Source organism: Plectropomus leopardus, chromosome 1 (assembly GCF_008729295.1).
Source record: "Plectropomus leopardus isolate mb chromosome 1, YSFRI_Pleo_2.0, whole genome shotgun sequence".
NCBI classification, from domain to species: domain Eukaryota; kingdom Metazoa; phylum Chordata; class Actinopteri; order Perciformes; family Serranidae; genus Plectropomus; species Plectropomus leopardus.
In genome coordinates this window covers 25,362,344-25,390,149 of record NC_056463.1, presented here as the reverse complement: position 1 = coordinate 25,390,149, position 27,806 = coordinate 25,362,344, and the positions used below count along the sequence as shown (strand labels likewise).

The 27,806-nt window shown below is 40.1% G+C and overlaps 1 protein-coding gene across 1 annotated transcript in view; it reads left to right on the top strand.

The window, feature by feature from the left end:
• Nucleotides 1–27,806, top strand: part of ush2a (Usher syndrome 2A (autosomal recessive, mild)) — a 230,540-nt gene that overhangs the window by 22,180 nt on the left and 180,554 nt on the right. The window contains 10 exon segments of the mRNA XM_042488321.1: nt 3,206–3,341; nt 6,760–6,823; nt 7,647–7,748; nt 7,975–8,053; nt 8,055–8,165; nt 9,790–10,004; nt 13,363–13,584; nt 16,085–16,178; nt 26,584–26,779; nt 27,583–27,713. Coding sequence (XP_042344255.1) covers nt 3,206–3,341; nt 6,760–6,823; nt 7,647–7,748; nt 7,975–8,053; nt 8,055–8,165; nt 9,790–10,004; nt 13,363–13,584; nt 16,085–16,178; nt 26,584–26,779; nt 27,583–27,713 — 1,350 coding nt within the window.

The window sequence follows — 27,806 nt, the reverse complement described above, 5'->3', positions numbered from 1 at the left end:
GCCAAACAGCAGAAACAAATATGTATCAGATGAATAATGAACAGGTGTATCAAATTGATTGATTGAGTGCATGACTATGGCAAAATGATGCATCCCAGTCATTTTCATGCCTCCGCACCGGGGAACACCATGGTCAGGAGCATTATGTTTTTGGGTCCTCCATCCATCCCATTCTCTTGGAGGAGGTATCTAAAGATTGAAACATAAATCAATAATTTATGTGCCAGTTTTGACAAAATTTCACACAGATGTTTTGTAGGAAAAAGTGATGAAGTCATGACATTATTTTTCCAAAAAGTCAAAGGTCATCTCCACTGTGACATCATAATTTTTGGCACAAACACTTTTCTGGCCATTAATCAACATCATAATTCAGGAACATGAGGAGAGATGCTGAATTGGTGACACTAATCTTGGTTTCCCACCTTGAAGTTTGTATGTGAAGCATCCATGTTTTCAGAGACATTGCAGTAAACTGTAACTGCAGCTTGCCTGGTTCACAAAGGCATTCAACCACGAGGTGGTAATACCAGTTTAGATATCGTCATCACAATTAATGATACATTAAATACACATTAAACATATACATTATACTTTCGCTTTTGTGTTAAGATTAACCCATATTTAACTACATTTAGTGATCACTACTTTCGGGCAATATTCTAGCTCAATATATATCTGAAAATACATGCTTTGATGGAACCATAAAGTGCTTTAGTTAAGACCCTTGGAAAACACATATCCTTTGCATAAAGGAAGAGGATAGGTGTAGCTCGAAGTATTATTTCCTTTCCTGTGGACTTAGTGGATACAGTCCAAATGAGACGAGTTATCAACACTGAAGGATCCCCTAACTCCTTTTCCTTTTTTCCATACGTTCTCAAAGAACTCTGAAGTTACGCTGGCTAAAAGAGACAAAGAGAGGTAGAGGAAAGAAGGAGGTAAAAATACAGATGGACGGGGAAAGGGAAAAACAGAGGGAAAGTGTTTGTGAAAGCTAACAAAGGGGAGTTGGCTGTGTTTCAAAAGGGCGCGTGGCGGCTAAGGAGGATGAAGCGCTTCAGGATTCATTTACATCAGGCCTGACAACTGCCTCACATCTCCCCAAGAGCCACACAGCTCCAGCTTAGAGATTCCTAAAGAGGGCCCTTCTTCTAGCTCCCTCTCTTACACCCGCTCTCTGACTTTTCTTTTTCTCCCTCCTGTCTCTTTTTTTCTCTTTCCTTTTTTTCACTCTTATTCTCTCCTGCGCTCTCTCTTCTGCTCTCATGCGCTTGCTAGTCTTCAATCAGCCATCATGAAAGTGTCTGTCTGGGCGTCTTAACTATCCTCTGAGAGGCAGACACTTGTCTGGGCCTGCCTTCATCCCCTAAAGGCGTTTTTTGACTTGGACTTATTTCCCTCCTCACACCTTTTCAACTTCCCTAAAGAGCTGACAACAAGTGAGAGCGACAGGGCAAGATAAACATGAGGGAAAGAGACAGGAAGGGAGATGAGAGGGGGAAGTCGTCGACTAAGAGGAAGAGAAAGTAAAGATGGTTATGAAAAATAGGGAGAGAGAGGGTGGAAATGAAAACGGAGGGTTGAGGGAACTCAAAAACAGAAAAAAGGTGAAGGAATCAAATGACCTCGTGAGGAGGAGAAAGGACAAAGCAAGGAGGACCAGAGCAGAAGAGAGGAGAAAGATGAAGAAGGAGAGGGGGACTTTGGTAAGACAGGGAGAGTCGTGTTTATCAGTGGTCCCACAGTGTGTTTCCCAAACACCGGATTTGGAGATGGGGGTAAAGGGAGAGAGTAGGACAGGGCACATTAAAGTTTTTTAAGGGGAGGAGAGCCCCTCTTATGGAAGTATCTTTCTTTCTGCCCGGGTTTGATGTGAAAGGGAGCTGCTCCCCTGCTTTGACGATGCTGTCTGCCGTGCAGTTTTTAATATTCATGCAGTAGATCGGGAAAGGAGAGAGGAGAGAGGAAAGGAGTGGAGAGGAGATTTTTGGTCAAACAGAAAGCTAATTTGCAGCTGAGGCAGTTTAGCCTGAGGCTCTTTCTGCTACTGGGGAAATGAGCTGGAAGATTAGCTGTATGTATAATTCACACACACATGGTCACACTCACACACATGGAAAGATATGCAAAAACACACCAATGGTGTGTGCATACACTTTTGTGGATAGATGCACATATGCACACACAGAGCAGCTGCCACTCTCCCTCTGAGGTGTTGTGTGTTGCAGCAGTAACCTGCTGCTAAGCCTTTATTGCTGCATCTGCCCCTCAGGCCACTCCCTTACATGTACAGGTTCCACTGTGGTGCCTGGAGACTTTTGATGGTATCCAATGGCAGTTTATGTAAATGCTGACTTATTAATTGGTCATCCTTGTATGTTTTTCCTTCACAAAACCTGATATACAGTTTACATCAATGCAATTAGACAAATTCAACAATTTTTTTTCCCAGAAAAACTTTATTAACATCTATTTTATCTGATTTTGTCTGTTCATCTCACTTAAATATTTTTAATTGCAGCACTGTGTGTCTAGTGTTCTGATAAAGCAACTAATTTTATTATTCAATTTTTTTAAATTTGTATCTGCAATATTAATCATTTATAAGATAAAAAAATATATAGCTGATGGAATTTCTTGCGCTTCAGCCTCTTCACAGGTGGCGGTTGGTGCTCATAAAAAGGCAAATTACAGCAAACAATTTAATGAGCCACTTCACAAGAACTCCACCCGAAGAAAAGAGCGTTTTGACTTTGATAAAGACGCAGTGCACATCGAAACATCGTCAACGGTCGTTTGCATCTTAATTAATATTTAAGTGAATCGTGTGCTCCTGTATTTTCTTTGGGTGCAGTCCTTATGAAGTTGTATAATAAAAACATTATACTTGTGGCTGTGGTTCAGGGATAGAGCAGGTCATCCTCTCATCGGAAGGTTGGTGGTTCGATCCCTTGCTCCTCTAGCCCTCATGTCTTAGTATCCTTGGGCAAGATACTGAACCCCAAATTGCTACCGACGCTGCACCTTAAGTGTGTGAGTGCGTGTGTATGATTACTGAGTAGCAGGTGGCACCATGTGTGGTAGCCTCGGCCACCAGTGTGTGAACGTGTGTGTGAATGGGTGAATGGGTAAAAGTGCAGTCCATTTATCTGTGTTGAGGCTGTTTAGCACATACTCAGTTCTCACTGTGACTGATTTTCAGGTCAATGAAAGACGTGTGAGTCTCTTCCTGGATGGACTTGAGGAGGATGGGACACCCTTTGACACACAACCGTTGACCAACAGGCTCTCTGATATGAGTGAGGATGGTGCCATGTGGGTGGGACTCAGCTCCAATGGTAAATATTGCAGACTTTTTTAAAACACATGTATTTTTTTGTTTTTATATGTTTGACATGTGACAAGTTAGTGTTATAGAGATGCATTTAATCCAGATTTCCCAGATGCTCAATGCACAGATTCCTCAATATTACTGCATTAAAGTGACCCAAATGTATCAAATGTCTAAAACAGTACAAAAATAACTTAGTTATTCATTCATTAATTCATTCATTTAAAGTATAGGTCACCTCAAATACTACCAACCCAGGAATCATCAAAAATCAGTTTGTAAATGCTGAAAGCTGCAGCAAAAAAACCCAAATAGCAAGGGAGGATGTCTGTTTTTCAAACTTGATATCAGCTTCATTCACAACTCTCCTCCTTAACAGGGACCACTGTCTTTTTTTCCTACAAGAGGAGAAAAATTACCTCTTAGTTTATCTTGTCTGTATATCTAAATATGGTGTCAATGATTACTCCACCTGTATTCTCCACCCAGCCTTTATACCCCTTCAACTACACATCTGTGATTGATTGGTTGTGCCTTGGAGCCGTCTCAGAGTCAATAGTAGAGAAATTGAGAGAAAAATGATATCCGTTCATCTCCAGAGTGATAAACGAGATGAAAAACACTCGTTTATCAGGCATTGATCCCTAGTTCACGGCAGGTAGCATCTGATCAGCTGAAGATCACATCAGCGGCTGTGATCAATGCAAGTGATTGGCTCTGGGGAGAGAGAGAGAGAAAGTGTGTGTGTGTGCATGTGTGCGTGTGTGCGTGCGTGCGTGCGTGCATGCGTGCGTGCGTGCGTGGTTGAACCTGGGGGCTGTGTCTGGAATTCTGATCAGTGGATTGATTATGCGAATGCTGATCAAATGTATCGATTAACAACTATGATTTTGGAGGGGATCCTGCCAACTGAAAACTGTGTGTCTGATAAGAGCAGTGAGAAGTTGCCAAGAGCAGAGCTTTAAATGTCAACCAGATTTTTAAAGTGCCTGGTTAGGATAGTATGCTCGGTCTTTAATAAAAGTGGTAACAACAGATCATTAAAGGACTTCTAAGGGAATTGATTTTGTGCAGTGGTGTGGTTGAGATTTTTCACATCATGCTTGAGTTTCCATGATCACAACTTTGTTGTAGTATGGGACCTCTTACCACCAGTATCCACTGGTTTGATCAGTGAAGACAGAGAAAAAAAAGCAAGACAAAAATCACATATAAGTCCTTGTTGCCTGTATTAACTGTCATCAGTTCTAACAACACAAAACACAGGAGAGGAAACTGAGAGCGACAGATAACTGAAACTGAAACACAGAGAGAGAAGACAGAGACCTACACAGAGAAGAGAGAATTAAGGCTTATACCTTGCATCATCCCAGTAACAATAGGGAGAGTGCTTTTCAGAGGAAGGCATAATCCCATTTCCACACGCTAAAGAAATCCTGAGCCAAAGCCTAAGGCTGCACAACCACACACTGTTCGAACACACTTACATCCCATAACACTCTCTCTATGGTTTACACACACACACACCCCTCCAACAGACACACACACGCTCACACTGTAGTTGGGCCAAACATGGCAAAGCCTCTCTCAAATTTACACACACACACACAGACACACACACACACACACACACAAAACAAACAGAAGCACACAAACAGAAACACACACACACACACACACACACACAAACAAAAGTACACACACACACACACACACACACACACACACTCACACACTGCTCTAACTGGGTTAAGCCTCTGCACCCGAACCCTTTTGATAAAGAGCTGCTATGATTCAAGGTTATTGCTCTTAGACAATCAGTCTTCTACGAATTGTAACAGCAGACGCGGTGATACCAATGTTAACAGAAAGGGAGCCGAGCCACCTAAATATAAAACCTGCTTTCACTCCCAGTTGAAATCGTGATTCTGTGGGGTTCACGTTGACCATGCTGATCTTCCTATGCTATTAAAGGAACAGTCAGTATGTTCACATGACAAAAAGTCAAATTATTGTGTTGCTGGGGACTCTTCTGTGTTTATTTTTGTGTTTGATGGTGTTTTTTGTTTGCATTCCAGTATTCACATGTGCCTGGACATTTTGCCCATATGTTTTAGACGGTCCAGTGTATGTTTGCTCGATTAAGAAAATTTAGTATTTTGGCATGTTTGATATATGTGGCATCCTTTTGCATTTACCTCCTTGCAGATCCTTTCTTCTCAACATCAGCCAGACAGCTCTATCAGAGTTCTCTCCCCCTGTTTTTCCTGCTGAAATGTGTGTTGTCACTTATTAGACCATCTTATATATTTATTATTGCTAGAAAAAAGCGGGTAAATGGGATACATTAGGCTCATTTTCAAGTTCATATTATAAGGTGCGTTTTTTATTAGAGCATGTTTAGATGTTTAAAAGTTAAAAAAAAACATTTTTCTTATACTGTCTCCCTGATTATACCTAGCCCAGTCTCCAGTGATTGGTCAATGTGTTCAGGTCTGTGACTTTAGCAATAGCAGCAGTTTCTACTGTGAAAAATCACCAGTAAAAGCTTCTAAACCCAAATCTTTACAACTGGACATGTTCCATCAGAAATATGATCAGAAATTTGGGATTTTTTTTAATGTGCAGCAAAGTATTAGCATGTAGCTACATGTAGCAGTGAATGTTCTACATTACTTACCTGGAGCAAATGAGCATTTAACGGAATAAGTCACATGCTGACAAATGTAAAAATGTGCTGCTTTATTTTGTCTCAACAGAGGGATACTTAACACCTTTCTGTTTTAAACTGTTATTTGAGCAACACTAGTATTTTAAAGGTGTTATTTTGTGCACTGGAAACTTGTTATGGGTATTTTTATTTCAATTTTTTGATTCATGAATGAATCCACAGTTTATTAGGCAGATTGATCAATAATGAGAACAAAAGTTATTTGCAAATAAATCCTCCTTGACAGTTTACAAGTAAGGAGCTCTGAAAATAGGTTTTTAAACATCCAGAACATACAAAGGTTTTGGATAAAGGAAGAGAATTGGTTCAGTTAATAGAAAATAATTGGTTAAGTTAAAAATGGCGTGAGGAAACACTCATGATTAAACCCTGTGAAGCACTGGATTTGGGTAATACTTGGTTATCCCCAGACGGACCCGTTTTGGCCCTGGCCTCAAAACCAAGCTAATGAATTTGTCCTTATAAGCCCTTCTGCTCTCTGGTGGAAGCAAGTGTAGACTGTGGCCGATCCTGTTTGGCTTTGTATCATGAACTTGGCCATTATAAGCAGCCGTGGGCAGCCTCACTTAGCTGCTATCAAGAAACTGATAAGATAATCTACTAAACACTGTGAAATCCTCTCACTCACTGCCTTCAGTACAAACCCATTAACACCTTCTTTATGTTCTTTTCTCCTCTCTTTTCATCTCTCCAGGGTCTTATCAGTTCATTGGGCGGATGCAGGACTTTAGATTTTATCCTGCCACTCTGACCAACAGGTGAGCTGGATAGAGTATGGGAGAGAGACAGGTAATGAGCAGCTATGGGGTGAGAATCAAAGAAGCAACAAAGGCAGTGAGTATTGTGAAAGAAAAGTTAGAAGGAAGAAGGAAGGGAACCGTGATTGACAAAAAAGGAGGTGAAAGAGTAGCAAAGGATAGATTGAATAAAGGAAGGGATAGAAATGAGGAGAAATAGAAAGAGAATTTATAGATTAAAGCAACAAGAGAAGAGCAGCCGTATGGAGTGATAAAGGGAAAGATGGCTAGAGGAAAGAAGGGGAAGGCTAATCGTTGCATCTTAAGATCCATACTGCTTCCAGAGGATTTTCCTGAGAATTCAATACTAGGCAATTAGTGTTTTTGCTTACAAGTGATGTACTGCACACAGTGAGCACTTGGAGCTTACAAGTTACTCACATCACGATTGGGGTTAAGACAAGAGAAGGACTGAGTTTTCAAATTGTTGCTTTGATTTTCCACTTTGCACTAAATGTTCAAAGGGACATCAACAGGTGCCTTTTTAACGTGTCTCAAAATTTAAGTTATCACAAAGCTGCATTTGGTCACTGTCATTTTTGTTAATGTTCACAATCACTGCACAGTTTAGATTGTATTAAGAGTCCAGACCCCACATTTTGGGAATCATTGTGTTTATTCTTTGGGTTTTTTCAGATGTTTTAAAATAAAATATAGCCATGCAATGTTTAACATAATGCCATATGAAAAGTAACCTGGTTGCTTTCTCATCCCATTTTGGATTATATTTGGGTTCAGTGTTTTGTTATAATTTCATATAGTATGTTGTTTCTTGTTTTAACAGGGAAATTGTGGAAGTGTACTCTGGGGTTCTGCCCGAGCTCCATGTCCAGTCAGAGTGTCGCTGTCCTCCCAGTCACCCCAGAGTACACCCTTTGGTTGAGAGGTACAGCATCACATCTACTTGTCTGTTATATAATGGTGGACTGTATATTTAAATATTTCATTGGTGTAAATATTTTTTCATGTTGATGAGCCTGCCTTGTGTTACTTGTCAGATGCTCTCTAGAGCTTCATCATTCAGTGTTGCTGTCCTCTATTGAACACCAATATTCTCACATTTTATTATTTAATATAACAATTTAGATACTTTAAACTTTCACTGTTTACAGATACTGCATTCCCAATGGCATTGAGGACACCACCAATGACAGAGTCTTAAGACTCAACCTTAATGCCCATCCGCTCAGTTTATATCAACGATCGAGACATTGGTACCACATGGCTTTCTAAGATCATGACTACACAGGAACTGGATGAAGGAGTCACTATTACCGTGGATTTAGTGAATGGACAATACCAGGTAATACATCGGCTAATGCACACACGCAAGCAAACACACACACACACGTTATTATTCCAAAAATGATTCATAATATATTCAAAAGAGACCTGAGTACATAATTAAGGACCTAAAATAAACATTATAAGCACAATGAGAATATATGCAGTGCTCTAAATTCCTTGTTTTTGTTTGGTCTCCTTGATAGAAATTAATGAAACAACATGCAGTCATGTTTAAGTATGTTTGAGGTGGTAACTACTGGGGCTCGTTATGCGTTTTTGATACCTTTAAGACATCAACCAAATCCTTGGTAAACTTGGTGCAGAGCTCACAATCCTGCAGCAGCAGCTACAAACCCATACAGTCTGTGGTGTTGTAAAGTCAGGCACAGTGTACTAAATAAGTTGACAGTTCACCTTGCTGCGATGCCACCAGCACGTTTAAAAAAGTAAGGCTATATCACATACTACTCCATTCATAGTGTGGTTATCAAAATTAAGTATTCTGTTAGTATTGGTATCATTGTAAAGGTAGTGGTATTGATAATTGTATCACAATTTTTAAACAATACTCAGCCCTTGTCAGCAGTAGAATGTATGATTTTGAGGGATACAAGTTTCAGTAAATATCGTCTGTGGAGTCATAGTATTAATTTGATGATAAGTCATTTCATCCTTTTTATATCACCACTGAGCAGCGTCATCCACATAAAACCATAGGCTGGGTTCTGAGGCAACGCTGAATGTGTTAACACAGTCAGATCGACAGCAAATGTATGTTATTGCGCTAACTTCCTAACTTGCTCATTCATTTTAGCCTTTTTGGGTTGAACAGGCAACAAAATTCCATCATTGTAAAGTATACTGTTGAAATGCCACAATACAAACACTCTACTGTATCTATCTGCTTGCACCTGTATGTGCAGTGGACAGTAGTTTCATCCTCTTTCTAAGCACTGCAGTGAGAGACAGAAAGGGGGGGCAGAGGGAGAGAGAGATATTGCTGGATTTGGGCGTTGTCAACACCGGGGCTGTCAAAAGACTCGTCCCTCTTCTCTCTGAAGTGTGTATGTGAGTGTGGGCAGGATTTTGGGAGCTGTCCTGACGTGGTAGCTCAACTCAAGTCCCCAGATAAAAGACACTTTCTGAAGTTCAGGGTTTGTGTGTGTGTGTGTGTGTGTGTGTGTGTGTGTGTGTGTGTGTGTGTGTGTGTGTGTGTGTGTGTGTGTGTGTGTGTGTGTGTGTGTGTGTGTGTGTGTGTTGTGTGTGTGTGTGTGTGTGTGTGGCTGTAATGCGCCGCGTTTTCCCCGCTGTGGCTTAACGCTCCCCGCTGTCCCAGTGTCCCAGCCCACACTGTAGTGGGGCAGATAACACTTACCACAAAAACCCACACCTACACACACTGACACACACGTGGTTTAAGGGAAAAGTACTTGTGAGACAATTGTCTGTTTTCAAGTAAAACCTTAAAGTATAATTTAAGCTTGTCATTAAAGTATGGTTTGTATCACTGCACAGTATATGACCAGTAGTGTTTAATGTTTTGTTCATACCATTCAAAATTAGTATCACATTTTAATATAATGTGATGCAAAACAATATCTGGCTCTATTCATGCTAACCTATACCCATCTCTCCTCCAGATATTCTATGTTATTTTGCAGTTTGGTGGGCTCTTGCCTGAGTCAGTCCTTATCCAAAGACGGAGGCTTGACCTTACAGAACTTGACAATGGCACCAGTGCAGAACAGCCCTGGTTGGACTGGCAATATATGGCCAGAAACTGTACTGTGTTTCAAATGCAGAACAACGGTCCTCTTCTGAAACCTGACTCAGTCAACTGTCTGCAGCTGCCCAGGTAGGTGCCATGTGTGGAAAATGGTCAATATAATCATACTTACCATAAAAAGATTTAAAGATAATACAATCACACTCAAAAAAAGAAAGTACTTGTTTTTACATTTCAGTTAAGGTGCAGTGGTGGTTGGTGACGATGTTCACTTGCTCCTTAGACTCATACAACCCTTTTAAAATACTTTTTAAAATGATTTGAAAAAACATGTAATTGCTCTAAGATTAAAGGGATAGTTTGAATTTTTTGAAGATGTGTCTGCTACTGTCTCAGTCGGTTAGTTTATTGGTGTCATTGTGTGTCTTTAGGTTAGTACAGATTTACCAAAGTTGCAGAAAAAGCACAACCAAAACATCAGATAGAGCCTTCGTGTTCTCCAACCTAAAATTACTTTTTTTTTCAATGGAGTTTGGTAGCTGTAAATAAAAGGCTTCCACACGGCAAGGTAAATATACTGTACAATAAAGCTGATGTTGATTTTTATAAGTCAGACTTTTTTTTAGGTGTCTGTACTATGTTTTGCTGCTGTTTGGCAGTAGCAGTACTCTGGTTTTCTTCTCCACTGGATGCGTGCTTACCGACATCTACTGTAGAAAAGAACCTCATACAACCCCACTTCAAAAAAATCTTAACCAAAGTTTCATGAAAAGTTAACATTTTTAACTGGACATGAACGGGACAATTATATTTTGAAAAGTATAATTAATCCTGTGGGAATCAGGAAAAGCAAATACATATTTAGTGACTTGATGGATGCTCAGCATTGTTGTGAAGTTGTTGTAATTCACTGTCATCAGTCAGATGGAGATAAAAATGTCTCTGGCCACAGAGTGATCATCCCATTTGAAAATGCCTTGAATCTTCTAAAAAAAAAAAAAAACAGAAAAAAAAGCAGTCTGTTTTTCTGTTTTGGGTATTCTCCTCCGAGTAGAGCCACATGTTTGCTCCATATGCTGTTTGGTGGCCATGGCCTCTTTAAGGCAGAGGAGATTACACAGAAATTACTGGCAAGACTAAATAAAGAAGTATATGAACACATACAAACACATATAAATGCATGCACACATTTGTGTGTGTTAGTGTGTTCAAAAGAAATCAAAGGAAATCCGATATATACTCATTACACACATATACAGGTAACACACACACACACAGACTCTGGCACTCTCACAGTGACGAGGTTTATAAAGCTTACCACCTACAGCGCTGCCTTGGCACATGACCGGTAACAGACTCTCGATTGGCACTAGATAGAGAACTGGCCTTGGAACACAGTCTTAACACACACACACACACACAATCACAATCTGACACACTAAATCTTGGCATAGCTGCTTGTATCAAGGCCTTGGTTGGCACTAGATAGAACAGGTATGAATAGATCACAGATTATGTAGTCATTGCTTATTTTTCACTTGACTGACAAATGATATCACACACAACCTCTCCTGGCACGGTTATATGTATTAGTTAAATTGGCACGAGAGCAATTGAACCTCACATTGGCAACATAATAACAAACTCTGTGACATTAGTGGTTGATAATTATATCAAAAAGAGCACTGTCTTTGATCTTGCAAGATTTATGTTTTTTTTATCTCGCAAGATTTATTTAATCCCGCAAGAGACATTGCCTCCTCTGAGGCTGCCGGAGTGTCTGGCAAGATAAATTCAAGCACGCCTCAGTCATTTCAGGGGTTTTCATACCAGTTGATTACAGTAGTGCTCCAGGAGTGATGTTAGTGATCCTTTTGCATCTTGTCTACATGTGCAGATAAATGCGTAAACGGGTATTTCTTTTCCATCTCAATAAAATGTAAGTGAGAGCTGAAACAAAATAATGGCTAACATTTAAATAGTTCTTAGTGAGTGAGTCTTGTTTTTCCTTAGCCCTTACATTAAAAAATTAAATATGTGTGGTGCACCTGTTCAATCATAAATTCAACAACAACAGCTGTAGCATCACTGTCAATTCACAGATCTGAACAATCTAGCTGAGTGTAACAAAATGCTTGCAACAGAACCATTGTGCCATATTGCACTAAATTGGTCTTGTATACATGTTCTGGTTCGTGCTTTGGGTTCTGGCTGAAATATACATTGCACATAAATATGTTTTAATGTTATTGCAAGGTATTACTTCCTTGTATCTTTTATGGTCTATCCAGGTTGTTCTAGGCTGACACAATTCTCTTGTAATATTCAGTGTTAAACTTTATAGAGAGGTTTCCAATCAGCCATGCTTTCAAGTCTAACCAACTTATTAATGCTATATCAATTGCACATCACAGGCAACACCAACAGGGGGTTGTTGTTTACATATTGAAACTTTTCCCTTCTCACCCAATGATTTGTGTTCAAAACCACCCGGTTGCACCAGAAAATGAAAATAACAGAAATTACAGCTGCAGATGTTTGTTTGGTGTTCAGATGGTGCAATGTTTTAAACCGCCGGGTTAGCAGAGGTTGTAAGTAGTCTGAACAAATACATGTTTGTGCACAATTATATGTGCGGTGATGTTTGTTTTTAGCAGCCATCAGGTGTGTTTCAAGCAAGTTTTATCACCCTATCAGACAGTACACAAGCACTCCAAACTTGAAACTCAAAACATAGACAAACAGGACGCAGTACTCAAATACACTTGCAAGGACATGTGTATACACATACATCATGTTTGCAACTATTTGTATGGTAGTGTGTACTCTATGCTTATTTTAAGCCAACATAAACACACACACACACACACACACACACACACACACACACACATATGTGCACAAGAGCAGCAGCTGGAATCAGTTTTGGCATTACCTTATAGGACAAAGGGAAAAAAAGCTGCTACAGGGAGAGATGGAAAAGTAAAGAAGGAGCCCATTAAGGTCAAGACACAATAATAGTAGTTTATGTCTTTGCAGTGGCACTTGTTCGATTGACTGTGCAGTATTCTTTGCTGTACACTTTCACCTGACCGATACTGGACTTTCAAGGCAGTTCATTTTTTTGACAAAAAAATATAACATAGAAGGGCAGTCAGAGAGCACAGGCTTTGGTCTAGATCAAATGCCCTAGCTCACAATGTTTACTAAGTGAAAAATAACTTATATAACCGTCTTGTGTCCCAGATCCACTCCAGAATTTAACAAATTCTTCCTTTACCCATGCTTTACACTTCCACTGAAGTTTTCTAGTAGTTTTTTCTGTCATCCTGCTGACAAACCAATTTGAAAGAACTACCCCCTTGACGGAGGTAGTAACTCTTGATACAGATCCCTTAGATTTATTTGTTTTTTAAAAGAGTGTCGACCAAGACACATGCGCTGACTCAAATGGTTTTGATGTGTGTTAATGTTTCCTTTGTTCCAGCGATTTGCCCTTCTCAGGAGGTAACATCATATTCAGTCTGCTGACACCGGAGCCAAACCTGAGGCCAGGCTATAATGACTTCTACAACACCCCTGCCCTGCAGAAGATGGCACATGCCACCCAGGTCAGGATACACCTGAGTGGACAGTCCCACACCAGAGCGGACGGGGTGAACCAGCGACACAGATACTATGCCATCAATGACATCACCATCAGTGGCCGGTGAGGACTTACAAAATATTTATCCAGAGATCTCACTATAACTATCTCATCTGTTTCTGAAAGTTGTCGATGGGATTTGAATTGCAGTCATGAAAAATGATTTCATCTCTATATATACATAAATCTGTGTGTCATGAAGAGTTTGAATTGTGCACTTTGAAGTCAACATTTCAGGTTAGTTTTTAGTCAGTATTTTTAAACTTATATTCTGGCAAAACAATTTTTTTCCCTACAATTTTTTTCTGTTTGCAGGCTTACTGCAGTATGCAGCATACGTCCAATTTTGTCAGTTAGCAGTCACTCCTTTTTTTTATTGAAGTGGCATAATTGGCTGAAAGAAACACTTAAAAGACTTTTCAGTGTTGATTTGTTAAAATGTGTGAGCACAGTTCGACATCTAGAAAAATATTTTGACACAGACTGTTGAGTATCAGCAGAGCTTTCTGAGAGTAATTGTGAACACATCTCTTCATTAGACTGACAGAGTGACTGTTTTTTATGACAGTGGTAATTATAGGATTATGCAGGAGGCAATCATCTCTAACTCTTGCTCTCACTCCCCCTCCTTCTAAGCTGTTTTAATTAGTAGCTTGTTACAGTGAAGTAGGAGAAACAGAGATTTAGAGCTGCTGAAATCTCATCTGTGCATTCTTCATCCCCCCCTGCCTCCCCCTCTCTTTCATTCTTCCTCTGTCTCTCTGTCTCTTCTCTCCTCATTCTTTATAAAGAATGTAAATAAGCGTGTTGGCAGGAGAGAAAGCACCCATAACCTGAGTATGTGTGTCTTTGTTGATGTCTGCACAAATGAGCATTGTTTGTCCTAGGTGTTAGAACAAAGTCCCTCTTACATTACTGCATGAAATTTATGGCACAGAAAAGTCTTCTTTTTTCATAGAATGTTCTATTAAACATAGCAAGTCGTCTTTACAACCCGACCATTGTAAGTTTAGCAGTAACAATATCAGTGGTAGTTTTTTTTAAATTGTTTTTTCCCTGATAAACACATAATGTGAGCAATTCGCAACTGGGTATGTGTTTTTCATCTGTAAAAGTAAAGGATTATGAGCTAAATGTTAAGCATAAAGACATATCTTAACACTTTTCTTTACTTCCATACATTTGTATTGACTAAGTCTGAGTTGTTGTCCGTGTTGCTTTTTCACATTTTGTTTAGAAGTGGTGGCTATCAAAGCTAATGCGCTGTTTTTTCTGTACATCTAATCAGATTTTTTTTCTTACGATTATCTCTGGACAGTAAAAAGGCTTTCTTTGTGAAACTCAATTTCATTTTTTAGTATTGCATCATTTAACCAGATGAAAAATATTTAAAATTATTTTAGTATATGATTTGGAAACATTCTTGGGTTGCAATTCACTTGTCATTTTTTGCAGTTTTACTTTGGTGTATGAAGTCATTGCTAGATCTCAAAGGCAATGAAGAAAATACTTGTAGGCTACCATAAATAAGAAATACTGCACAAATAGGCTTTTAATTTGAGAAGAAATGGAGAAATTCTTGACTGCTTACTGCTTCAGATTTAATTTAATCTAGTCAGCTTGTAACAGAGTGATATAAAGAGGTGAACAGATACTCAGAAGGAAGAATGAAAGGGAGAAAGCAACTGAATATCTGAATGAATAATTAAACGACTGTCCTTCAGTGTGGTGTGAGTGAGTGAGTGTGAGTGAGTGCATGTACACTTGCATACCTGTTCAAGAGTGGACCACTGTATTCTTACTCATTCACCTTTAGTGGACCGGCGAGCCAACAGGGGAAATATTGGAGGTCCACATTTGGTCATGCTTTAAATCACGCTAAAATCAAGTCAAAGACCCTCTGGTGATTTTTTTCCACACATTCCTCTATAGTGTGAACGGGTGGCAGCCTTGGACAGGCTCTGGACCTACATGTCACAGCTTTATACTATATCAGTCTCCTTATACTTATTTTTTAATTTACTTAAAAAAAGGCTCAACTGTACTTGATGTTGTAACTAGTCTCAGGGTTCACACACTATTAAAATAAATAAAAGAAATAAAAGATAAGAAAAGCAGTGGAATAAAAAGTATTCAAAAATAAGATTCAGGATAAAGTTAGAAAAAAAAGGGTCGGCAGTGAGATCATTTCTTTTGGTTTACATTATTAACTGTAGTCCACTGTTGGTAAGTGGGAATGTGTGTGTGCGTGAGAGAGACAAGGCTGTCTGCTACCTGTTATGTTGCTCTGATAATTCTCAGGATGGCATTTATAAATGTTGAATGGGAACTTCCTAATGGTTGTACTGCTGCTCCATGGACGAGGGATGGAGGAGGAGGCAACAGAAACTTTGAAGGAGGGGGAGCTTTTGTCATGTTTTCATGTTGTTTCCTGCTTACCGTTATGTTGTTACATTTTTTTTTAAATCAGAAATTTAATGTTTGAATCATCAAATTTGTACCATTCAGTTTTTTAGTTTTGAGTGTGTTTATTTTTCTCTCCTTCTCTTTGTCATCTGGCCAGATGTGAGTGTCACGGCCACGCAGACCACTGTGAAACCAGTGTGACGCCATACCGCTGTCTGTGTCTGCCCGAGAGCCACACAGAGGGAAACAATGTAAGTAATGAACATGTGATCACCAATGTTGGTAATGATAACCTAATTTGTCAGTGTGGCAGGGGACCTCACACACGATGTGTTTTTGTATATACTGTATGTTGTTGAGAAGTTATTGGAGGGTCACGCTGCCACACACAAGTTCCACCTATTTAAACACAAATGTATTACACTGGTTTGCTTTCTCAGGGGATTTATCCCTAATTACCAATAGCAGTGCTAGATCCAGATATTCAGTCAATTCAAGTTAGAGCATATCAACACACACATACACACACACACACACACACACATAGAGAGAGAGAGAGCATGGAAGAGCTCCCCTAGGGAGAATCTCCTCACATGGTCTTCATTAAGCAGTTTCCTTCTTGACGACATAAAGAGGACTTCTCTAATAAATTCCAAACACGCACGGAGCAAATTTATTAGGACCCCTTCCTTGTTAAATATTTTCTTCTTTTTGTCTAGTTTTATTCTTGGATTTTATTTTGTGTTTGCTGTGAAATTTATTAAGTGACATGCTTTAGACACATGCTGAATAACAGCAGTGCCAGGCGGTTCTTATTTGAACCTGTCATGTTGGGTTATGGACAGCTATCAGTACAGTCAGGCTGCTAAATAAAGCAATACACTGCATGTGTCACAATTTTGGAAGAGCAGGGTTGGACCCACATGCATAATGGATAGATGAGGCAGATTCAGTGTTCAAACAACTAGACTTACTGCAAGCAGTCCAAAAAACAGACAGGTAAAAAAAGGCAAACCCAGACTCCAACTAAGATATATTGTCAGTATATAAAGAAAAAGTCCGAAGGCCTATAGGTGCAGAACATGTCTGTGACAGTGTGCTGTTGAGGTTGTAAATAACTGACAGCTGACGTCAGCCTTGTTGGCGCGGGACTTCTGTAAGGGTGATTTATGACAACAGAATATGTGGTGTCTCAGACATTTTCAATTAGATTGACAGTAGATCACTTCTCTAATATAAAACTCTAATCTTGTCTAATAGCTTCCCTTGCTTTTACATTGCCTGACTTTGTGGGACAGAGAAAAATGATTCACTTAAACCAGAAAAAAACTGGAACTGAGTCTGAATTCTAACTATGAAATTCAGGTGTGGTTTTTTTTGTTTTAAAAAATGATACAAAAGGAGAAAAAAAAATCCTTTGATTGAATTTGACATTCGTGTGACACATAAACCAGCTCTTAGTGCATAATGGTTTACAGTTGGGTTGAATTATCATGATTGCGTGAGTCATTTTTGAATCAGAATAATTTCTGGCGGTTCACTGTGTTTGCTTCTGGTCACAGTTACCTCCCAGTTAAAGTATGATCCCATAGCTAGTATTCGCACACTGGTTTACTGCAGGATGTGAGCTTACAATTTGATCTCAGTCTGAGTTTGATGTTAACCACCACCTCAGGCCCAGGCCTTTGCTTGCACCAAAGCTAATGCAACTTGCCAGGTAATAGTGGGCATCACCCCAACAACAGCCTCTCGTCGGTCAGCAGTGAAAAGTTCAGTATGACTGCTCCACCTCACTGTAGCACAGGACAGCCTGCATTATTCACTACTTATGTATCATTCATACACCCCCGTCTGTGTATTAGAGTGTGAGAGTGTGAGTGTGTGTGTGTGTGTGTGTGTGTGTGTGTGTGTGTGTGTGTTTTAGACAGAGGCGACAGAGGACATCAGTGGAGAAGTACAGCTGTCAACCAGCAGCTGTTCGTTCGCTTGTCTTGCACACTCTCAGCCTCAAATAACAAACATCCTCCTACGCAAACCATTGTATTTAATAGTTTTTGCCTTATATGAACCCCAGACTAAAATAAAAGTTATAGTAGAAGGGGCTTTAGACACACACACACACACACACACACACACACACACACACACACACACCATAAATGAACATTGTCAGGTTTATGCCATCTTTCAGACTAATGCAGAAAAAGTCTCTCTCTGCCCCTCTCTTTTTCTCTTTCTCACCCTCACTGTTTCTCTTTTTATACACCACTTTTCTCTTTCCCCTGTCTAGGTCCCTGTCCCACCTCCATCCGCTTCCTTTTGTCGATCACTCTTCTCTCTTATACTCTGTCTTTCTCTCCTGGGTCTCAGTTTAAATAATGTCTCAAATCGACTAGAACAATGACATTCCCTCAGCATGCATCTCTAATCAGCTCTCTTTCTCTCTCTGTTTGTCTTTCGCTTCATTTCACTCAGCCGTTTTTTCTACCCCCTCTCACTCTTTATTGCCTCGCTTTCTAAGTATTTAATTCATTCCTGTTTGACTCTGGTTCTCATGTTTCATCCCTCTCATTCCTCCACTTTTTCTTACTGTCTCATGTTTCTCTGTCCTACCAATCTGTTTCTTTTTTCTCACCCGTACAAACAGTGGAGTATTTTTTGTCAGAGATGCAATGGAAATAAGCAATATGGATATATTTGTGTGTGTGGTTTTATGTAAATGAATCTCTGCTAGAGCTACACTTTTGTGAGAGACAGTGTGTAAAGGAGTGTGTGTAATACGTGAATGTGTCTATACAGAGTCCTTTTTGTGTGATCATCTGTGCGTGTGCATGTGTTAGTGTGCCCATGTGCACTTTCCTCGCAAACCTGTCCATGTCATCTCTCTGAGTGAATATTCAGGACCTTTCTTCTGTCTCTGTAATATTGGAGCATAAAAGGCTGTAGGGAATATTAGCGTTTAATATTGCATGCGTTCTGTTGACTTGGATCGGCCTAGCACCATGACGGATGTTGTACTAATCTGCAGAATTTCCACAGTGACATTAAAGTGACAGAAATGCTCAGACATGTGTCAAGATGATCAACGGGGGCCTTGGAAGACACACACTTAAACTCTCTCGCTCACACACTTAAACACACACATACACACGCACTCTCCCACTTTCTCACTCTTTCTTTTGATTCTTTTTTATGTGCACTCTGTGTCAGAGTTGATCTCTCATTCTGTCACTCTGTCTCTGCACGTCTCTCCACAGCTGATGGATTCAGTCATGTCTGAAAGCTATATCATATATTGTATTGTACAACACGTCACACGCTCTATTTTCTGTTGTACAATGTTGTCGTCATTTGACGGTTCAGAATAGCATTTTGGGGGTTCCAGTGTTATCTGATTTAAGTGTTACAGAAGTAAAAATATGTCGTTATGGTGAGATGCAAAACAATCCACACTATCTCTCTTTTAAGCTGTTTTATGTGGGTATTTTTTTAATCCACACTCAAAGGCACATTACATCAAGCTGTGTGCAGTGTGCTTGACATTATTGAACAAATTGTGTGAAAATTACAGTGTGTGTGTGTGTGCATGTGCATGCTCTTATGCAAGTTATCTCGAGATTTTTTGTTGAGTGTGTATATATTTTATGTAGGTACTGAAAGGTACACAGTGTTTGTGTTTCTGTGTTTCCATCTGTGTTTGTATGTGAGAGAGATATTGATGGCTAGTGACGTTAAGTAGCGTTGTCCAAGATGTCTGTCGCTAAAGTCTGCTTCAGCAGCAGATTTTCACCTATGCTGGGGTTAACCGGGTTAACTTCAGATTCACACAACACCGGCATGTACACACAAACATGCTCACTCACACACACGCCGGTGGCATGACCTTTCCTGTGAGAGCGTGAAATTGGTCATGGCATTTAGGATAAGATGAGTTGCCCCAGCAGATTAACACACACACACACACACACACACACACACACACACACACACACAAATGCTTGACAGGCCATCTGAATGTCCACATATCCATTAGAGTGGACTCCTCACTCAGCAGGTTTTGTCCAAACATTCAGAGTGAAAATAAGATGTTATCCTTTTCTCTGCAACACTGTACACCATAAGCAAACACAAACACACATTCACATTTTTCTATGCATTGAACCAGACTTGCAAAGGAATAGTTGGTGAGATGTATAAAATGAATAGAATCACTTTGTTATTACATAAATGAACAAGTAACCACATTATTTGCATTACATGCTGCTTTCATCAGAAACACTGATTTGTACCGGTTTTAATCACCTGGTGGGTTTGTTTTGGAGAGGAGGAGACCTCTGCAGATTTAGTCATGGTAAAAACATCTTGAACAATGAACAATAAAGGAATTGTAATTGGGCGAAGTTTCAGATGATTGAAATCTGTAATCTTCACAGCTGGATGCTAGTAAATCTCCCTAAATCTTAAGGTTGTGACACACCAAACCGACATCAAAGAACTAGCGGCGACAAAAGCACCCTGCTGTGTTGCCCCCTCACATTGCCATGTCTCTGCCAAAAAGTTGCACATGAACGCACCAAATCAACAGCAAACCATTATGTACGTTCTGTGCCTTCCAGAGAAGATTCCCCTCCATACCAGCAGATGTTGGTTGTCTGTAGTAGTCATTTAAAACGGTAAACGTGGAAGACTGCTATGATGCTAGTTAGCCAGTTAGCACATTAACAACGCAATCCAATGCTGAAGGAACAAAGCATATTTACTGTGTGCCAATTAACAACAAACCATCAGGAAACGTTCCTGTTATGAGCTCAGTGGCAGAAGAAAAACCTTCTTATTCCATATTACATGTTTGTTTTGATCTCACTCCTTAAGTTTAGCTGTTTGTTTACATTTTTTACTTTAGTTTGTCGTCTTGTGTGCTGAGCTGAACAGCCAATCGGAGTGATTTCATTCACCGACAGATTCCATGCCCATCGTCAGAGATTCAACATGTTGAATCAGTGGAAAAAAAGATGACGGTGCAGGACACACCACGGCGAAGATTGCCGTGGACACTGACTGTGGGCTTGGTGTGTCACAGCCTTTACACACTGCTCCTTTAATTCAGACTTAAGTCTAGTTTAAAATCTCGTTTAGAAATGGACCAGAACATGTTCAGGAAAAAAACCCAAAACGTGTCTGTAGTTCTCACTTGTTTTAATGTGTTACATTGAAATGTGTTATGGGATGACTGTATATTTGTTGTGTGGCAAGAGTCAGACTGTGGGTTAAGTACTCTCAGAGGTACCCTGTCATCAGCAGAAGGAACTGAATAACTCAATTTTCTCATGTTCTTCTTAGCTACAGTGTAATGTTACAGAGGACTGGCCATTTGCAAAAAGAGATAAAAGCAAAAGAGTGAACACCATGTTCACTCAGTCTATGGTATGTGCTGTCCCTTTTTGGTACTGTGTGCAGATGATGGGAGTGCCATCAAAACCTTTTGTATGAAGAAGAGAATGAACGTGTGCAGTTTTCTTTTAACTCCCAAACACCAGTCCCTCGACTAATTAGCAGGCTGGGAGAGAGGGAAGGTAACGCAATGTTGAATGAAAAGAAAAGAGAAGGAGGAAAAAATCTGCTCCCTTTCATTTGGTATGGTAATATTTCCTGCTCACATACTCACCGTGGCTATGAGAACAAGCAGTTGGGGGACGGTAGAGACAGGGGGAAGCAATTGAGGAAGGGGAGAGGTGGGAAGCCCGGAGAGATGTACAGAGTGATTTGTTTTTCAGAAAGAGAAGCGATAGAAGAGGAAGGAAGGGTGGGAAGAACGAGGAGGCACAGAGGTGGAGGAGACGAAAGAGGAATGAAAAGGGAGGGAGATATGGGAGAGGAGAACTCACTACATCTCGCTCTTCAACTCACCCGCTGGGGATGAGTTGAAGAGTGAGATGTAGTGAGAGCTTTCTGTTCGAAGTGCAGAAAGAAAAGTACCTTTGATATGTGAAACGTTTTGGGGCACAGAGCCACAGATAGGCACACAGGCAACCACAAAGACAGATGGGCAGAAGGAGGAAAAGCGGCACGGACAAACAGGGAGGCGGGAAGTTACTGACATTAGACAGATTTGAAGCCAAACAGCATGACAGACAGACGTGCAGGAGGCAGACGAAACAAACAGTAACATGCAAACATCCCAACACTCCTGTGGAATGACATGTCCCAAGACACACACTCCTGTGTGTGTGTGTGTGTGTGTGTGTGTGTGTGTGTGTGTGTGCGTGTGCGTGTGCGTGTGCGCGTGCGCGTGTGCGTGCGTGTGTGTGTGTGCGCGCGCGTGCGTGCATAGGTGTTTACATGCGTGTTTCTTTTTGTCTCATGTGTTTTTGTGTCTTGGTATGTGTGTGTGTATACGTCACATCTCCAGAGAATCTCCTGCTGCTTCATTAGATCTTGTTAATAATCACCCAACAGGGAACAGTGCTCTGGATTCACACACACACCAACACACACACGCACAAATTACAGATATGCAAAACCTTTACATCTTGTTCATTTTGTGGTGGGGATGTGTATTTGTTTAAATATTCTTTGGAAATGAGCAGCCCGTCTGTTCTCTCCTACTGTTTGTAAGATTTTCTTTGTTAATTTAATCATGTTTGGCCATCAACTCAACAAAATTTTGAGATGGTGTCAAATTAGAAGAAAGAAACACTCAAGAAATGGAAAAATTAGGCATAAATTCCATGGTAAATGTCTGGAACTTTATTACATTTGATGTGGTGTAAACATGAATTATGTTGAATACGTGAAATTAGTAAAATGTAGTGATGAATTGAACCAAATGGTGTGAAGACACTTCAACATGACTGATTTTCTGTCCATCTGTCATTAACCTGGAAATGAGTTATCATTTCAGCATTTTAGGGTCCGTCTTGATGTCAGTGGGCTTTTTTAAGGGGGTTTTTGGTTAGATGCCTGAAATCAGATATTTGGTAAATACAAGTTTAAGAGATTTTCATGTTTTTCTCCACAACATAAAATTTGTCAATAAATACCCCACTCATGAATTTTGAAGCCTTCACATGTCTTAAAAAAGGCGGCCGCTAACAAGTGGCTAAATGAGACTAAGGAACGTCATCACACCAAATCGTGACACAGCATCGTTGTGGCGGCAACACAGAAGTCATGCAGCCCTGGTGCAGTCTGTTTATAGCGTAAGGATAGTTGTTCACATCTGACGAAAAAAGTAATGTTTGTTTGTGAAGATTAACTTGCTGAACAAAATGTTTAAATATCATAACCTTTGTTCGCCACAGAGCTTATTTTCTACAATTACCCAAAATCCAAAAGAAAAATCCTAGTGGCTTTTTGTTTAGGGAGCCAGAGCGACGCTAACTTCTGTGTTGGCCTCCAGAAAAATGTCATCCTCGCACAGATGTATAAACCTGTTAAACTCAAACTGTGGAGTTTTTGAAAACTAGTGTGACTATGGAGCAATGTTTAATGAGTGGGATGCACTTTATTTGTATCATCCAAACAGAAAAGAACACACACTTGTAACTGACAAAACACGGCAGTGAAGAAAATGGCTGCAAGCTTGCAAATGCTTTATGATTTGAAATACACTCAAAATGTTTTTTTGACTCAAAGGACACACAAAGTGCATTTTGGTGAGAAACACTGAATATAGATAAAACTCCACAGGGTACCTTTAAGAACCAAAAAAAATCGACTAATGTTGCCAGTCCGATTTTGTGTGTCTGTAAATATTTCATCCTGAACCTTGTGCCGTGTTGTAGTTCGACATTGGGACTTTTGTTGTTTTCACATACTAACATTAATTTTATTTTTGATTTTCTTTTTCTTTGTCTTCTTTTTCCGCCCCAGATCTCTTGCTCACACACTTGTGGATTGTTTTCTCTGTCTGTTTCTTGTCTTTCTGTCCCTCCTGTTAATCTTTAAAACACAAAGGGATTTCTTTCCCTCATTTCTGTTCACATCAGTTTCCCCACCTCCTCCCCCTTTTCTCTTGTATACAAAATAGGAGCCTTTTCCCCCTTTTTCCTTCTACACTCTCCTCCTCCCCCGCTCTTCCCCTTGCCTCCTCCCCGGTTTTTTTTTTGTTTTTGTACCCCCACCCATCCCCCCCCCAACCCTCCGCATCCTTAGATTTGCCCCCCCCCGCCCACCCCAACCCCCCCCTCCCTATTCCTGTGTAACCCACTCCCATTAATGGGCCCAGTTGCAGGACCCTCCATTGCATGGAGGTCCTGTGTTTTTTAATTATTTTCTCTCCCATAACACCCGCCGCTACCGCCACCTCCAGTCCATTTTTTTTCTCTGCCTCCTAACTTTCATTTCCGTTGTGTTTATACGTTGGTGGGGGTGGTTTGTTCCCGACCTAGTCTGTCACCATGTGACCGCAAACTCCCATTCACCTTTCGGGCTTTAATACATTTGTTTCCCGACCTTGAACTGCCCTGCTCTTTGTCACCTTAATTATGTAGCCTGAATGCGAAAGAAAAATCATTTTTTTTCTTGTTACACTTGTCTTTTTTCTCTCCTCTGCTCCCTCTTGCTCACACCCCGACACCTTGGTATTGTTATTTATGAACGTGGGTTGTTGTGAGTAGCCCTGGCTGTTGCAAAAGTTCACTCCTCATTGGTTCTGACACACCTATGGATTTGTGTGCGTTATTGTGTTCACATGGAAAGTGTATGCTGTTGTGTCTCGGGCTTTTTCATTTATATAAGTGGGGACAACTCCACCCATTGCTCCTCCCCTTGCCCCCCCTATCCCGTTTATACACCTACCTGTGTATGTATTCGTCATCTCTCCCCTTGATAAGGTACCTGGGCTATGTGTAGTCGTTACACAATGGGCCATCTATTCTCATAATATTACTACTTTGTTTTCATGAAAATTACAACTTTTTCTTGCAAAATTGTTAATTTTCTCCTCACCAACCCACCTCCTATGTGTGTCATACATAATGGGCCCAGTGCAGGTCTGCATGTGTCACACATGGGAGGAACTCCTGTGTTTTTTAATACATTTTTAATCCCGCCATTTGATGCCCCCCTTGTCCACCATAATTTGTACTGACTGCTGAACAAAATCAAAGGGCTTGTACTTGCTGCTTCTCGCCTCTGCTGCTCTCTGCTACAGAAAAATGCATTTTTTATGTCACTTTTTTTCTTCCTCCTCCCCTACACACACCTTGGTATGTTTATTTTGACATGAAAGTGGGCCTGTGTGAGAGCCCTGGCTGTTGCAAGTCACTCCTCATTAGTGGTCTGATTTCCCTATGCTGTGTGCGAGTGTGTGTTCGCATGTGTATGTGTGTTCTGGCTTTTTATTATATAGTAGACAATGCCTCTGTGTTTTCTATTCAGTAATGTGTATTATTCGTCTCTCTCTCTTTAGATTAAGATTCACACGCGCCACTGATTTTACTGTCTTTATATTTTCCACTCTCTTTCTTTCTATGTCTCTCTTTATCAGTGTGTCTGTCTCATTCGCTGTCTTTGTTCCATAAAAGCAAGCCTTTAAAATGTCATGGGACCCGTTTTCAATGCGCACAAAATGATTTCAGCATATGTCGAATTTATGACATTTTTATATGCCTTTGCTTAAAGGGATACTTTGCTGATTTTCAACCACCTTTGTATTCTAACAAGTATGATATATGTAGTATGTATAAACGGACTGTTGTAAAAATTCCCTCCGTTTTATTCTCCCCCAGATCTCCCTGCTCATTTCTCAGCTCAAATATGTCATCCAGAGGATTTTCAAACTAGTTTGTACTTGCGTATTTTTGCATGGCAACCACCGCTGACCCAAAAGGTTATATAAGCGGTGCTGTATAATCGGCGACGCTTGTACTGTGATTCCCAAACTCAGACCAAACTGTAAAACTAGCCAATGCAGATCATATAACAACAAAGATTCTTACTTTATTTCTCGCCTAAATGTCTTCAGAAACATATCTTAGTTTACTGTTTGGCTGTAATATGCGAATTTTTGAACAGGAAGTGAGCATCATACTGTTTCCTATATCATAAAGTGGAGGCTGAAAATACTGAGATAAAACGGTAAAACAAAGCAGCGCTGGTCAAATGTGAAACAAGATTCTGTCATTGCGTGTCCTGTTTCAAGCCTATAATGTTTTTCGAAACATATTTTAGCTTATTGTTTAACTGTAATGTGAGATCGTATGTTACCAGCCGACTGACGTATTGTGTTCCATGTTGAAACGCAGGAGATTCCATTACATCACCCACAAGCGTGTCCTGTATGACACAGTACATTTAGCTCTTGAGCAAAAGCAAATGTCATAGCCCTTTTCCTGTTTTCTCTGGTCAGGTAGCACCAGCCTCAAAAGTATTTGTCTTCCCACTGCATAGACAGCCCAGTTATGGGAAGACATCATCTGTCCAGCAGTATAATGCTTCTTTAATAGAAGTATATGTTCCTAATCCCTTGACAGTTTTTTTTGTTTTGTTTTTATCACCAGTGCTGTCATTCATTGCAACGTAAATGCTGTGTATCTAAACTTGCTGTGAGCTGTTTAGTTTTTGAGTTTATATAATAACAGTTATGGTAGCATATCCAAACAGCATGTAAAGATAATTTCTGTCTGTATTTGTGTATGTGACTGTGTTAAACAGTGCCAGCGTTGTGCGCCCCTCTTCAATGACAAGCCATTCAGGTCAGGTGACCAGCTCCAGCCAATGAACTGCCGGTCTTGTCAGTGTTATGGCCACGCCCTCTCCTGTCATTATGATGCCAGAGTCGACAACCAGCCAGATGAGCACTATCGAGGAGGGGGAGGTGTCTGTGACAACTGCATGCACAATACCATGGGTAAAATGTTTTATGTAATTAAGTGATTTCAGAAAAAAAGAAATATTTTTCTCAATACCTTAAAGTTCACTTAACTTCCCTGTAGTAATCAGCTCTGACAGTTTCAGCTCCTGCTGTTCATTTCTTCCAGGACAAATTGGCAGTGTATTAAAGAGGTTTTTTGCCAAGTTCTGTTTAAGCCTCGGGAACCTACTTTTGTAGAATATTGTGAGAGCGCAGGCCATGTTGACTTTGGTTTTTAACATGTATGTACACAAATAAGAATGAACTAGCCCATGGAGAGCTTTATTTATATTATATTTGTTAAATTATTTTATTCAAATTTTATATGAATGAAATAAATATAGAATCTTTTATGTCTCTTAATCAACCCTAATGTTAAAGTACTTTGAAACAATTACAATTTTAATATTTGCAGGTGTATATAGAGTGTGTTATTTATATTGAAACAGATACAGTTTAACACAGGTCTCTAACAACATATTTTCAACAAATTCAGGTACTGTACATGGACTCCTTAAGGGTTAGGGATTTTTATCTATTATGTAACTGGTTGGAAGTGATGACAGTGGTCATTTGGAGAGTGGTTATGAAGCATTTCATGCTGCTTATACATTAGTCTATTGTGCCTTAGTCACATGTGTGTCAGTCAGATTTTCATGATGCTGTGAAACCACTTTCCCAATGAGACAAATAAGATTAAAATCTGCAGTCTGACATGAACATTTCTCTTGATCATCTGTGATTTCTACCTGTTCCTTTGACTTTGTTGCTGTCTGTTTCACCCTGTTTCTGTCTCTCAGGTAAGAACTGCGAGCTGTGTGTAAGTGGGTTTTTCAGGTTGGAGGAATCTGATCCCACTTCAGTTGATTTGTGTCAGCCCTGCAACTGTAACACTGCTGGAACAGTGAACAGCAGTACGGAGTGTGCGCAGGTATACGACAATACAAACAGCTAGTTGTTGATGATAGTAAAACCCTTGCTATTTCATTTTTTGATGATTTCAGGGTTTTTGAGTCAGTTGAAA